At 47.9% G+C, this 14,092-nt stretch overlaps 1 protein-coding gene across 10 annotated transcripts in view; it reads right to left on the reverse strand.

Annotated features, from left to right (window-relative positions):
- R3HDM2 (R3H domain containing 2) overlaps window positions 1-14,092 on the reverse strand; it is a 108,407-nt gene that overhangs the window by 71,232 nt on the left and 23,083 nt on the right. For 2 of the 10 annotated variants that reach the window (XM_075061129.1, XM_075061117.1), the window contains exon 1: window positions 12,150-12,249. The exons of 2 other annotated variants lie outside the window; for them this stretch is intronic. In XM_075061129.1, the coding sequence (XP_074917230.1) occupies window positions 12,150-12,223 (74 nt within the window). In that variant the 5' untranslated portion in view covers window positions 12,224-12,249. Of the gene's footprint in view, window positions 1-12,149; window positions 12,255-14,092 lie in introns of those variants that run through there. 6 more of the 10 variants (XM_075061120.1, XM_075061119.1, XM_075061118.1 and 3 more) reach the window with 5 other exon arrangements.

The following is a 14,092-nucleotide window of genomic DNA, read 5'->3' on the forward strand; positions in this document are numbered from 1 at the left end:
TGAATATCTTTGTTTTTAAACTAAGGGCTGGAGAAAAGACGACAGGCGCGGAGGAGCACATGGTTTGGACAGACACATCCTTCAGGGAAGGATTTATTCAAGGGATACGCTACAGCCTAGTAAATAGGAAAGAATAGGGGTTGGTAAAGTACAGGTAGGAGCTGAAGAGAAACAATCAAACAAGAGTCCCATTCAATTACATCACATCAAGGCAGATAACTAGATATTGACAACTTTTCTAAATGCTTGTATACAATGCAAGAAGTCAAAATGCTAAGATGGGTGAACCCGAGTGCCTCGTATTAAATGAGGATATTGATAAAACAGGCTTCACAAAAACTTGGTGGAACAATGATAATCAATGGGAGATGATAACACCAGGGTACAATATATATAGGAATGACAGAGCAGATTGCCCGGGTGGGGGAGTGACACTACCTGTGAAAGAAAGCAGAGGATAGAGATGGATGGCAGGAGAGAGATCACTTATGTTCTTATGGTCATAGAGTAAAATATAGTAATCTTAAATGGATCAAACTGTGCCACAGAACCTCTATGGACAGAAATCCCCTGCTTGAATAATTCGAGTGCAGCAATAGGAGTGTACTGCTGACCACCTGACCAGGATGGTGACAGTGATTCTGAAATGCTCAGGGAGATTAGAGAGGCTACAAAAACAGGCACCCAGTAGTAATGGGAGATTTCAACTATCACCCAGCTGACTGGGAAAATGTCACCCCAGAACAGGATGCAGAAGAGAATTTCTAGACACTGCTTCTTGGAGCAGCCACCCCTGGAACCCACAAGGAGAGAGGCAGTTCTTGATTTAGTCCTAAGTGGCGCACAGGAGGTGAATGTAGCTGAACCACTCAGTGATCGCGACCATAATGTAATTAAATTTAACATCCTTGTACGGGGGGAAAACACCAGAAGAACCCACCACAGTAGTATTTCACTTCAAAAGGGGGAACGGCACAAAACTGAGGAGGAAGCCAGTTAAAGAGAAATTAAAAGGAGCAATCACAAGAGGGAAATACCTGCAAGCTGCATGGAACCTAAATATTCAATCATGGCTCAACAGAGTAAAGAGGTGGCTGCAGACAAAAAGACATCCTTTGAATACTGGAAGTCAAACCCTAATGAGGAAAATAGAAAGGACCTTAAGCTCTGGCAACTCAAGTATAATTAGGGAGGCCAAAATATTTTTTTGAAGAGCAACTAGCAAAAGACACACAAACTAAGAGCAAAACTTTTTTTCCCCCAAGTACATCAGAAGCAGGAAGCCGGCCAAACAACCAGTAGGACGATCAAGATGCTAAAGGAGCACTCAAGAAAGACGAGGCTGTTGCAGAGAAACTAAGTGAATTCAGTTGCTGGGTCTTCATGGCTGAGGATGTGAGGGAGATTCCCACACCTGAGCCATTCCTTTTCGGTGACAAATCTGAAGAACTGTCCCAGATTGAGGCGTCAGTAGAGGAGGTTTTGATAAATTAAACAGTAATAAGTCACCAGGACCAGATGGGATTCACCTGAGAGTTCTGCAAGAACTCAAATGTGAAACTGCAGAACTCCTGTGCTACGTGATCTATTGCTTCAATCAACCTTTGGCAGATAGCGAATGTGATGCCGATTTTTACAAAAAAGTAAAAGGCGATCGTGGCAATTACAGGCAGGTTAGACTCTCTTCAGTACCAGGCAAACCGGTTGAAACTACAGTAAAGAACAGAATTATCTGACCCACAGATGAACGTGATGTGGTGAGGAAAAGCCAATACAGCTTTTGTAAAGAGAACTCGTGCCTCACCACCTTTTAGAATTCTTTGAGAGCGTCAACAAACATGTGGAAAAGGGTGAGCCACTGGATACAGAGTACCTGGACTGTCTGAAAGCCTTTGACAAGGTCCCTCCCCAAAGGCTCTTAAGCAAAGTAAGGAATCATGGGATAGAGGGGAAGTCCTCCCATGGATCAGTAACTGGTTAAAAGGCAGGAAACAAAGGGTACGAATAAAAGGTCAGTTTTTACAATGGAGAGAGGTAAATAGCAGGGTCCCCCAAGGATCTGTACTGGGACCTCTGCTGTTCAACATATTCATAAACGATCTGGAAAAAGGAGCAAACAGTAAAGCGGCAAAATTTGCAGATGATACAAAATTACTCAAAACAGTTAAATCCAAAGCAGCCTGCAAAGCGCTACAAAGGGATCTCACAAAACTGGGTGACTGGGCACCACAATGGCAGATGAAATTCAATGTCGGTAAGTGCAAAGTAATGCACGTTGGAGAATATTATCTCAATACACATACAAAATGATGGGGCCTAAATGAGTTCTCTCTCAAGACAGAGATCTTGGAGTAATTGTGGGTATTTCTTTGAAAACATCTCCTCAATGTGCAACTGCAATCAAAAAAATCTAACAGAATGTTAGGGACCATTAGGAAGGGGGTAGGGAATAAGACAGAAAATATCACAATGCCACTATACAAATCCCGCACCCTGAATACTGCGCGCAGTTTTGGTCGACCCCACTCAAAAAAGATACATTAGAACTGGGAAAAGTACATAGAAGAGCAGCAAAAATGAGTAGGGGCATGGAACAGCTTCCATATGAAGAGAGATTAAAAAGACAGGAACTGTTCATATTAGAAGAGATACGGCTGAGGGGTGATATGATAGAGGTCTATCAAATCATGAAAGCGGTGGAGAAATGTAGAAGGTAGCATTATTTATCCCTCAGATAACATAGGAAGCAGGGGTCAGCCAAAGAAATGAATAGGCAGCAGGTTTTAAATAAGCACAAGGAAGTCCTTCTTCACACAACGCACAGTCAACCTGTGGAACTCACTGCTAAGGGACACTGTGAAGGCCAAAAGTATAACTGGTTTCACAAAAGAATTAGATCAGTTCATGGGGGATAGGACCATCAATGGCTAATAGCCAAGATGGTCAGGGGCGCAACCCCATGTTCTCGGTGTCCCTAAACCTCTGGCTGCCAGAAGCTGGGACTGGATGATGAGGGATGGATCACTCGATAAATTGCCTTGTTCTGTTCATTCCCTCTTAAGCATCTGGCAGAGGCCATGGCCAGAGACAGGATACTGGGCGAGATGGACCACTGGTCGGACCCAGTATCGCCATTCTTATGTTCTGATCTCGCAAAGTGTTTGGGAGATCCTGCTGGATGGGAGAAGGTGCCATGTCAGTGCAAGATTATTATTTCGATGGGATTAAGAGATGTACTAACCATCCTGTCGCATGCCTGAAAATGGCCACTGCCGTGCTAACCCGCCTGTGGGAGAGGAGAGGACATTGCAGCGAGGCAGCATTCGAGAGTGAGATGGCCAACAATGACAGGCAGGGACTCGAGCCATTTCCATGCCCCAGAACCAGAGCCCGAGCTTGGCTTTTAGCAGATGGAAACTCAGCCAAACTCCCAATAAAACAACACCTCTGCCGTTCTGCTCATGTGCAGGGGAGGTGGGGGGGAAGGTCGGCCAGCATCCCCCATTTTTCTTCCCACAGCCCCAGATGGAAGGCTAGGGCTGGCAGGCGGTCCCCATTGAGAAGTCTGCAGCTCCTGCAGTGGCCAGAGTGAGGGGTGTCCCTGTGTTTCCTCCCTTAAGGAAGGAGTGTGCTGCTCCCCAACCCAAGCATGGTCTGGACCCTCAGGCACACACTGATCCATTGCACTGCCTTTCTTGTTCATTTCAGAAGGTGCAACTTACATCCTGAAAGCCAGGTCAGGGTCTAGCCCTAGAGAAAAGAGGTTGGTGCACATTTTAAGCCTAATTGCAGTCTGGCTAGCTTTGCCCCCACAATGTTTTAGGGTGGGGCAGGGAAGCGACTTATCTCCAGGCTGAATTTGTATCTTATAAACCTCCATGAATAATGCAGGGATAACATCTACCTTCTGATGCCTAAAATGGTCTCAAGTGTGAACACAGTATTTAGCCTGACAAAGTGCCATTTAAATATAGGCCTCTGAACAATAAAGCTCTTCTACCAAAGCACAGCAGCTTGTACTGGCTCAGTCACAGATTTCAAAGTACCTGGATTCTTCCAGAGACGTGAAACACCTTCCTTTATTAAGTACTGAGCAACAAGAAGAAATAATCATCCAGAAACTTAACATCAAACCCAACTTTAAACCCAGAAGCTCCATGAAAAGCAGAGCCAGATGCAAACTCCCTCTTAGCAGACCCTGTTGGTTCCCTCACAGCAGGATGGACGGAGGTCAGGAAATAGGCTCAAAGAGGGAATAAAACAACCTGGCACATACAAAGCAATTTACTCGTCCCTTCATATCTGTGTTCCCTTTCCTGCTACTGCCACAGTCGAGCTCACACCGCTCTGCTCACCCCATCCCGAGGGCATCACAGCCTGTCTCAGTGGAAATGGCTGTCGTCACTGAATCCAGCTGTGAGATCAAAGGGAGGGGATGAGCTGACCGGAAAATCCGATTTCCAAACATGAATCTTTGATTTATAGCACGAGTGGCAGGAAGATTTGCATGCAAAAGAGGTAGCTGGGATACAGGATCAGCTGTGATGCATTCCAAGTGCCCAGCTCTCCAGGCTCCAAATTGCCTGAGATACCTACAGACCAGCCTTTCAAACGTCCCTTGTATTAGTCCTCAAGTTACCTGCGCTCTACACAAATACGGTGCTCCTCTCACTTTCAGTGCTCAAAACTGTTAGACTCATTAAATTGCGGCACGGACGAGATTTTCACAAGCACATCCGACCAGTCAAGCATCTCACTCTCAATAAAAGCCAGTACGATTTGGGTGCTTGACGCCTGCTGGTGTCTTGATAACCTCTCCCACTGGGCCTCCCACGTGCATTTTGTCTTAAGCACCACAAACCACGAACAACTTAACATGGTGGGGTGGGGGTGGACTCACAGCTATGCATAAGCCTGACCAGTAACATCCCTGCTGAAAATCCATTCCGAACAGATACCTGTTAGCCAGCGACATGACAGATTTCACTTGCTGTCAAAGTGGAGTGCGTAGACACTTGAGAGAAGACAGTTCTGCTTCCCAGGTCATAACACAACAAACTGCAGCAGCTCCTTATACTGCACCCACCACGGGACTGACCGGCACTAGGGCTACGGGACACTTTTGATGCATTTTAAACTCCTAATGTCTCAGGTGCTTTGAATTTTTTCTCCCCTCTGAGATGCCAGATTTGTCTGGGATTTAATAAATTCTTTGCCATCTATAGCACTTTTCATGCAAGGACCTCAAAGCACTTTGCAGTTATTATCTGTGACACCACAGCACCATCTGAGACCCCCAGTCACAGACCAAGACCCCACGGCACTAGGCCCTGCACAAACCAATGGATGGGTAACGCTTCCCCTCCTTTTAGACAGGGGGAGAGGATGGCACGGGGGACAGACACAGTCCCCGGCACTAGTCAGGAGCCACTGAAGCTTAAGGCCTAGTTACCTAGAAAACGTGATTGTTATGGTGGCCGTGACTATGAGAGATCGAGGACTTCACTGCGCTAGACCCTGCACAAACAGAGCAACACTCGCCGTCCCTGCCCCAAAAGACCTTAGAGCTACACAGACCGGACAGACAGACAAAGTGAAGGGAACCGTATTCAGCAAGCAGAGGCAACAAGAGAGTTGCCAAAAGAAGGTGGGTTTAAATGATGCCAGAAAGAGGTATTTAAATCATATTCTATTAGTGGGGTTACAAGGTCTTCTCCTAAAGCACACAGGGATTTGAGGGTGAGAGCTCTCCGTCACCCCCTGCCTGATTTAAAGTCTTGGATTTGGGGGAGGAGGGGGGAGACATTTAAAAAAAAAAATGAGGATAATTAAGATGGACATCAGTGAGGAAGGACCAAGGTTTCCTCTAACTGTGGAAGCTGTAAATATCCGTCGCCAGCTCCTCCCTGGGTTATGGCTCAGGACAGATCTCTTTAAAGGGAGTACCTCGGCTCTCCATATCACACCATTTCTCCTTCCCCATCACTGGCTATCACTGTGCTTGCTCACAGACAGGGGAACTGCCATCCCTGACGTCAGAGCAGGGATTAATGAGGGTTGTCCACCACAGGGGTTTCCTGAAAAGCTAGCAAGAAATTATCCACCTACTTTCTACAGTGTCAAGATTCACTAAACAGCTCGGCTCTGCATTGGGATTTCTTTAACCCTTCCAAGGCTGGAATGTCGATCCCTGGCACAGTTCCCTCTGCCAAGCATCCTACCTCCGTCAGACAGCCCCAGGCAGAATTCCCCACATCTGAACCAACAACAGAAACAGATCATGCCAGCTAGAAAGATGCTTGCAAACGCCAGGTTGGCAGCTTGTTTCGGGAAAGGAAGAAGGGTGTCTAAGAGTAAATACAGCTTTTAACCCCTTCCTCCTTGAGAACCAAGCAGGCTTTCATGTGCCATGTCTGTGCCAACTGGAACTATAAGCTCAGCAAGGTAAAGACAACTGGCAGAAAGAACCAGCCAAGCTTCTTCATACCAATACTTCTACAGCACTGATTCTGAGCAAAAGTTCACTGACTTCTTACCAGCTACTGAATGAGAAGATGTAAATGACAGACACACACAGACTGAAGGCCAAACTTCATAGCGGCAACACTGCAGTAGATGCCTGGATAGCTTTCAATTAGGGGATAATACTGGAACAATAGGCTCGGGGTTGAGTTAACCACAGTTGTTAAAACCTTCGTGCTGTTTAAGCACCATATGAAGTGTGCCAGCCACTGGGGAACTTCTGTTGAAAAAAGGGTCTAGCTCCAGCACCTGCTCATCCCCAAACCTCTCCCATTCATAACACTGTAGCACAGGGTTCAGCAACCTTTCAGAAGTGCTGGGCCGAGTCTCCATTTATTCACTCTGATTTAACGTTTCGCTTGCCAGTCATACATTTTAACGTTTTTAGAAGGTCTCTTTCTATGAGTCTATAATATATAACTAAACTATTGTCGTATGTAAAGTAAATAAGGTTTTTAAAATGTTTAAGAAGCTTCATTTAAAATTAAATTAAAATGCAGAGCCCCCTAGACCGGTGGCCAGGACCTGGGCAGTGTGAATGCCACCGAAAATCAGCTCGCGTGCCGCCTTCGGCACGCGTGCCATAGGCTGCCTATCCCTGCTGTAGCAGAAAATAGCTCTTAGCCACTGGACATTTTAAGTAGCCACCAGGTAACGCAGCAACTACGAATGACCAAGCCATGGATGTTTTCAAAGAAAGATGCAGAAATGGAACAGATCAAGCAATAAAATCCAGTGCTGAGATGATGAGGGGGTGGGAAAAAACAGCTGCAACTTTGCAATGCCAGCTCCAGGAGCTGGGTTTGAAAATGGAAGGGGAGTTGGGGAGGGGGTACATAATCCCAGTCCCTCATCTCCTTGCTGAAAACCTAAGCAATTGCTGAAGTGCTACCATTCAAAGCAGCAGATGCTGCTGCTATTTTCAGACCCTCTAGCTCCAGGTGATGCTCCCAATTCTACATTCTGGGGCTTTTTCAAATTAAATAAACAAACAACCCAACAAACTAGCCTCTTTTGGAGAGGGGGGGAAGGAAAGGTCCATTCAGCTACCAGCCCTCCCAGCTACTGCATCATATTCAGCAGAACCAGTTCTCAACACTGGCTCTAAAGTGAAGAGCGTGCCATCGAATGGGATTTACTCCTATATTTTAAGGCAACTCTTTGGAAGAGGTTTGGGGGTGCAAAATAACATCTTATGAGTCTGTTACTATCCAGCCCAACACAACAAGACATTTATGATGAGAAAAATCTTGGCCAGAAGTGGTGGGGAGGGGAAGAAACAGCCCTGTAGAAAATCTAACTGCATAATTTTGCCTGAATATATCAAACGGCACGCAGCCAGCCAGCTAGTCAATTGCTCACATCCCAATACTCAACATGCAGCTTCAATCCAAACAACTCCCTCTGCCCTCTGAAATTTAATTTGGCAAGGGGGATGGGGGGTGCTTCTCTTTTTAACTTGAGAAGAAATTGCCAGGAGCAAGGTGCACGAATGCGCAGCCAAAACGCAACAAGACTTGCTAGCCCAGCATGGGGAACTCCTTAATGACATGGAGGAGCGCAGTATGTATATGGGGGATTCCCCTGCTTCCTCTAGCTGCATCCACAGCATCACAAAAGGAGGAAGGAGAAAGGCTCAGCTCTGGCTCCCAACCCCAGAACAGGGACATTAAAGGGGGAGAGACTAGAGAGACTCCTGCACTAACCTGAGCATTTAACCCCATTCAACCAACAGAAATCCTGACACTCATTCACCACACTGGAGTGGTACAGAAACCAGCATCATTTCAAATGCTCTCAGTATTATATTCTGTATCTACAGAACCGAATCTCTAGCTCAAATTCACCAGAGACTTTATTCTAAAAACAAACTCACCCCAGTGGTTCTGCACTCACCGCAAGTCATCTATTCCCCGTTCTCAACGGAGACTTCATCGCCAGGACCGGTTCTAGAGGAATTTTGCCAGGAGATTTCTGCTTCTTGGAAGCCTCCAGCCCTCCCCCCCCCCCCCCCCCCCACCCAACCCTCACCCCTGAATGAAATGTGAGCTATCTTTGCTGCCGCTACAGCAAGCTAATTGCTCTGACAAGCTGCTCTGAAGCAAAGCAGAGCCCAGCTGTTTGGAAGGATGTCATAGAGCTCTGCCAATAGCCACACACCCCCTCTCCTCATTCAGATCCTTCAATGGAGCTGCCTCCGCAAGGCTCAGAGAAGGCTTTAAAGATACAGCATCTCTTCTACTGCCAGGCACTGTAACTACCGTAGAAAAGATCACCCAAGAGTCCCGTGGAAAAGCAGAGGTAGGTTAGGGACAGGCTTAGCTGACTATCACTTTGCTCTAACACCATCATCTCCAAGCCAGCGGGAGGTCCGCATTTCTAACAGCTCCACTTTAATCTTTTTTTTTTTTTTTTTTTTTTTAGCATTTATTATTGGTTCAATGTTGACAATCCTCGCATTCTCCAGAAGGCGCAACCTATAGACCGCTGTGAGGAGATTTTAAGCTGCTCTCTTACTTAACTTGCACCCGTGAAGAGACTCTTCGAAGTCATGCCGAACTGCGCAGAGCGCTGCACGAACACACAGCCCAGGTCCACACTAGAAAATTAGGTCAACTGACCTATATTGCTCAGGGTGTGAAAAATCCACCCCCGCGTGATGCAGATAGCGCTAGGCTGCAGAAGGATTCTTCCTTCGACTTAGCTGGTGCCTCTCGGGGAAGTGGATTACCTACGCCTATGGGAGAACCCCTCCAGTCAGCGCATGGAGTGTCTACACTGAAGCACTGCAGCGTTTCAGGTGTAGACAGGCCCATCGTTAGAGAGAGTCCAACCTACAAAGAGTTTACAAACAAAACAGACAAGACACCACCTAGGTCTTAGCTAGCACTTTTCATCCGTAGATCTCAGCACACTTTACACGAAGCAGGTCAGTAATCATCACCCCCCATTTTACAGATGGGGAAACTGAGACTCAGAAGGAAGAGACTTGCCCAGGGTCACCCAGCAGACAAGGGGCAGAGCTCAGAACAAAGCCTAGGTCTTGTGTCTGAGTCCAGCACAGAGATTAAGGGTAAAACTTTTCAAAACATCTAAGCGACTTAGGAGCCTAAGTCCTATTTTCAAAATTAACTTGAACACTTAGGAACCTAAATCCCATTGACTTTCAATGAGAAATAGGGTCCTAAGTGCGCTGTCACTTTTGAAAATGGGACTTGGGTGCTTTTGAAAACGTTACCCTAAATGACTCGCTACAGGTCACACAGGACGTCTGTGCCAGTCAGACTAGAACCCAGGCCCTCAGGACACGTGTTTGGTTTGGTTCCTGATGCTCCTTGACAGATATTCCATACTGGATCACTTGGTGATTATCTGTTCTGTTAATTCCCTCTGGGGCACCTGGTATTGGCCACTGTCAGAAGACAGGACATTGGGCTAGATGTGCCTTTGGTCTGACCCAGTGTGGCCATTCTTACGTGCTTATATTCTAACATACTTGGAGTAGGATGATGAATGACTGTCTTGAGCTACAAAGAAATCTTTTTAATTATTTTAGAATCATTAAAAAATAGTATTGTGTCATGGCTGGCAGACTGTCCTTCTGACCTGCCTTTACAAGGGTTACAAAGTTAAATGTAATCCTTCGTATTCTTCTGCCCTACCAAATACAGTGCACCAGTAACCCTAGTTCTTAAAGTAAACCAACATCAGGCGCCCACCCCATTTGAACAACAGAACAAACGTAAGGTCTGATTCGGGAAGGCAGCCCTGTTCAGAAAAGCACTCAAGTAGGTGTTTACATTTAAGCCCATGCTTAAAGCCCCATGCAACTTAAGATGTTTAAAATGCTTTCCTGAATCAGCACCTTATGGTACGTCTACACTGCAGTTAAAGACCCACAACAGTGTCTCTCAGAGCCCAGGTCAACTGACTCGGGCGCACAGGGCTTGGACTGTGGGCCTCAAACCAGCAGTGTTGACATTCAGCTGGAAGTCCGGTCTCTGAAACCCAGCAATGGGGAATGGGGTCTAGGGTGACCAGAGAGCAAGTGTGAAAAATCGAGACAGGAGGTGGTGGGGAGTAATAAGGGCCTATATAAGAAAAACACCCAAAAATCAGGACTGTCCCTATAAAATTGGGACCTCTGGTCACCAGAGGCGGTTCTAAACATTTCACCGCCCCAAGTACGGCGGCATGCTGCGGTGGGCGCTCTGCCAGTCGCTGGTCCTGTGGCTCCGGCGGACCTCCCACAGGCACGCCTACAGGAGGTCTACCAGAGCCGTGGGACCAGCAGACCCCCCGCAGGCAAGCCGCCGAAGGCAGCCTGCCTGCCGCCCTCCCGGCAACCGGCAGAGCGCCCCCTGCGGCATGCCGCCGCAAGCAAGCACTTGGCGTGCTGGGGCCTGGAGCCGACCCTGCTGGTCACCCTAATGGGGTCTCAAAGTCCAGGCTCCAGCCTGAGCCCAAATGTCTACACAGCTATTTGTTAGCCCCACAGACAAAGTCAACTGACCCAGGCTCTGAGACTCGGGGCCACAGGTTTTTTTCTGCAGCGTAGACGTACCTCAGAACCCACGTGAACAACACAGGAATATTCATAACCAGCCAGTCTTCCCTCTAAAACTTTTCAAGATGTTGGTAATTATAAATAGTCTCATCACACTCTGCCTGAGGAAACATTTACATCAGAAGCTGCAAAATGGAAAGACACAGATCTATGAGGTAAGAGTCCCTTAAATCCACCCATCCACCCCCAATCATTTCAAGACTTTCCCCCCATGCCTGACACGCAACACTTAAGACTAAATGACTTGTTCACATTCACACAAGGAGTCTGAAGTGAAGCAGGGAAATGAATCCAGTCCCAGCTCTTCTGAAACGGGGCCCTTTGTGTAGACTTGGAAGGATTCACTTTTTATCCATGAATGTCGATGTCCTCGTACACACACAGACCAACAAAAAAAATATTTCCACTCAGGATCACCAAATGTACAGGAAGGCAAAGTACGAAAAATGCTGCTTGACAGCTTCTTAGCGTTTGCTTTAAGGATATTTACTTTGTCCATTCTGATACGTGCTGTCAACAGCTTGTGTTTTAAATGGTTATAAATCTCCACATCTCTTATCATTAAATAATTACTGTCTGACACCCCACAGAACTTCCCACAACTGTGAAAATGTCAAACTGACAAAAGTGAAAAAAATGCTGGAAAATAAATATCGATATTCTCAGTCCAAATGATCGTTCTGCCAAGTGTACCCATGTGTCTGGAGTGTGCACTGACTGCCTAACGTGGGCCCTGATCCTGCAAACGTCCCAGGGAATAACTCCATCCACACACTGTCCCATTGAACTGAATGGATTGGAATTCCTCCTTGCAGAATCAGGGCCTGAGGCTGCAAGACTGACGCGGCAAGGGCTGGATATTTCTCTCTGTACTAGAGACGGTCTCAGCAAAGCTGCGAGGAGTCAGACACTAAGGGAGGCAGTGACTGGCTGGCTCTGCAGCAGTGCTCTGCGCAGCTCAGCACTAAGCTAGTCTGGCAGCGTGTGCTCAGAGTGACTCCCTGTGGCAACCGAACCCAGCTGAACCACAGGGCTCTTGGTGATTAGCCCCAGAACTCACCATCCTTTTAACTCTCTGGATTTGAGGTTAACCCTGGAGATCTCCGCTCTGGTCACCTTACTCCCAGGCAGCATCTTTTGCTCTTCAGGCCAGCAGGACTTCACAGGGCTCCACAGGGTCCAGATTCTTACGCTGCTCCATGCATGGAGTAGCTACAGAATTGGACAAAGGATTAAGCACTTGGAAAATTACCAGCAAGCCTTGCATGTGCCAGGGATCTTAGCCCAGCTAACCAGCCCGCCATACACTCTGCAGTCCTAAGGTTCCTTGCCATTCCAATGAGTCTCTCCAACCTGTCCCCTCTCTGACTCAGGGTAGCTTAGAGCAGCCCCTGGCGTACCGCAGCTTGGGAGCTGTGCAGCATCAAAATGAGCAGTGGGGTAAAGGAAATCTCTAGCACGCCTCCAGCCCCTGTAGTGCTGCCTGGCCTTCCTACCCTCATGCTTCAGAGGGTGTGATGGCGCGTGGCCAAGCAGGCCTGGCACATCTCCTGCAGGGGCCCTTTGGTTTAAACACCACGGCTGGTTATTAAGCCAGACTTAAAGCAGAGAGGAAAATACTGCAGAGCCTGACTAACGCAATTTCCTCACTCACAGCCCAGCCACCTGCAGGAGGCTCTGCAGGGGGAGAGTTCACAGCCTGCATGTGCTTCTCCCCCGGGACCTTTCAGAGCGCTGCACTGGAGGAAGGGTGGCAGATCAGTACAGGCTCATCAGGCCTTTTAAAGATGGCAGCCTAAACACACGCCTCCTTTTTGAGCCAGCAGCATTTCCCCTTCATGAAACTAACGTGTGTGAGGTTTTCCTCAGCTGCACCTGTTCCCCAACTGGGAGGCAGAAAATCCTGGGTGGGAGGAAGAGATAGTGTGTCAGCCCCCCGCAGACAGCCTGGATTACAGCAGGGGGGCGGGTAAGCCCCACATGTAACTTGCCCAGCTCCTGCTTTTCACAGCTGAGCGCTGTTTGCTCAGATCCCGGGTGCGCGCAATGAAATCTAGGTCAGAGACAGGGAAGCGCAGGAGAGAAGCTGAAGCAAAGGGCATTGTTTGTGCTCTAGGAGGCTGCTGACACGTTGCATGGGAATACTGGGGAACAGGCTAGCAGCACAGGTGCAAGGAGCACCTCCAGGCATGAACCTTCCCTCCCAAGCAAATGCAGATGAAGCCACTTGTTGCTGAAGGGTCACCTGCTTGTTAGGCGTATCCCAAGAGCTGCAATACAAGGTGCTTCCTGAGGTACAGTTTCTAGCCTCATCTGCACTAGAGAGCACAAAGTTCATGGCACTGAACTGGCGGAATGGCACTGAGGCAAACCCCAGTTGTGTGGCCGCGTCCGCCCAGCGTGAAGCTGCTGCAGCACGGTGGGTCTGTACGTACACGGCTAGCTTGGCTCACTGAAACCCAGCAGGAGCTGGGGTGAGGGGCAGTGCTCATCTATTGATTTCAATGTATTTAAAGGGCACTCATGTGTCACAGTTACTAATCAACCCAGGAAAGGGCTGGGAACGACAATCAATTTGGGCTCTGAGTTCCAGAGTTGAGGACCCCTTGCTGACAGCATTCCAGCTGCCAGGTCCCTCCCATTTCACATGAGCATCTCAGCCGACCTCAGCTACTGCAGCATCATATGAGGAGAGGCAGATTTATATGGAGGCAGCACCGTACCTGTGTAAGGATGCTTGGATTGAAACCAGCTCCTTCAGTTGCATTCAGCACCGAAAGCTAGCGTAAATTTCAGTGTGCAAGGAGAAGGTGCTCCTGGCACAGCCACTGCTCAGTCAGGGAGTGAGCAGAGTCTGCCCGGCAGCCATGTCCAAGCACTTTGTACAGGTCTTCAGCCTGGGGCTCCCGAGGGGGCCGAAGGGAGCTAGGTGAATAGGAACAGGGAGCAAAACTCACTAGGTCTGCTTTGTAACCTCAGGCCGAGGGACACAGAGACATGGAT

The sequence above is a fragment of the Chelonoidis abingdonii genome, chromosome 26 (assembly GCF_003597395.2).
Source record: "Chelonoidis abingdonii isolate Lonesome George chromosome 26, CheloAbing_2.0, whole genome shotgun sequence".
In the NCBI taxonomy this organism is placed as follows: domain Eukaryota; kingdom Metazoa; phylum Chordata; order Testudines; family Testudinidae; genus Chelonoidis; species Chelonoidis abingdonii.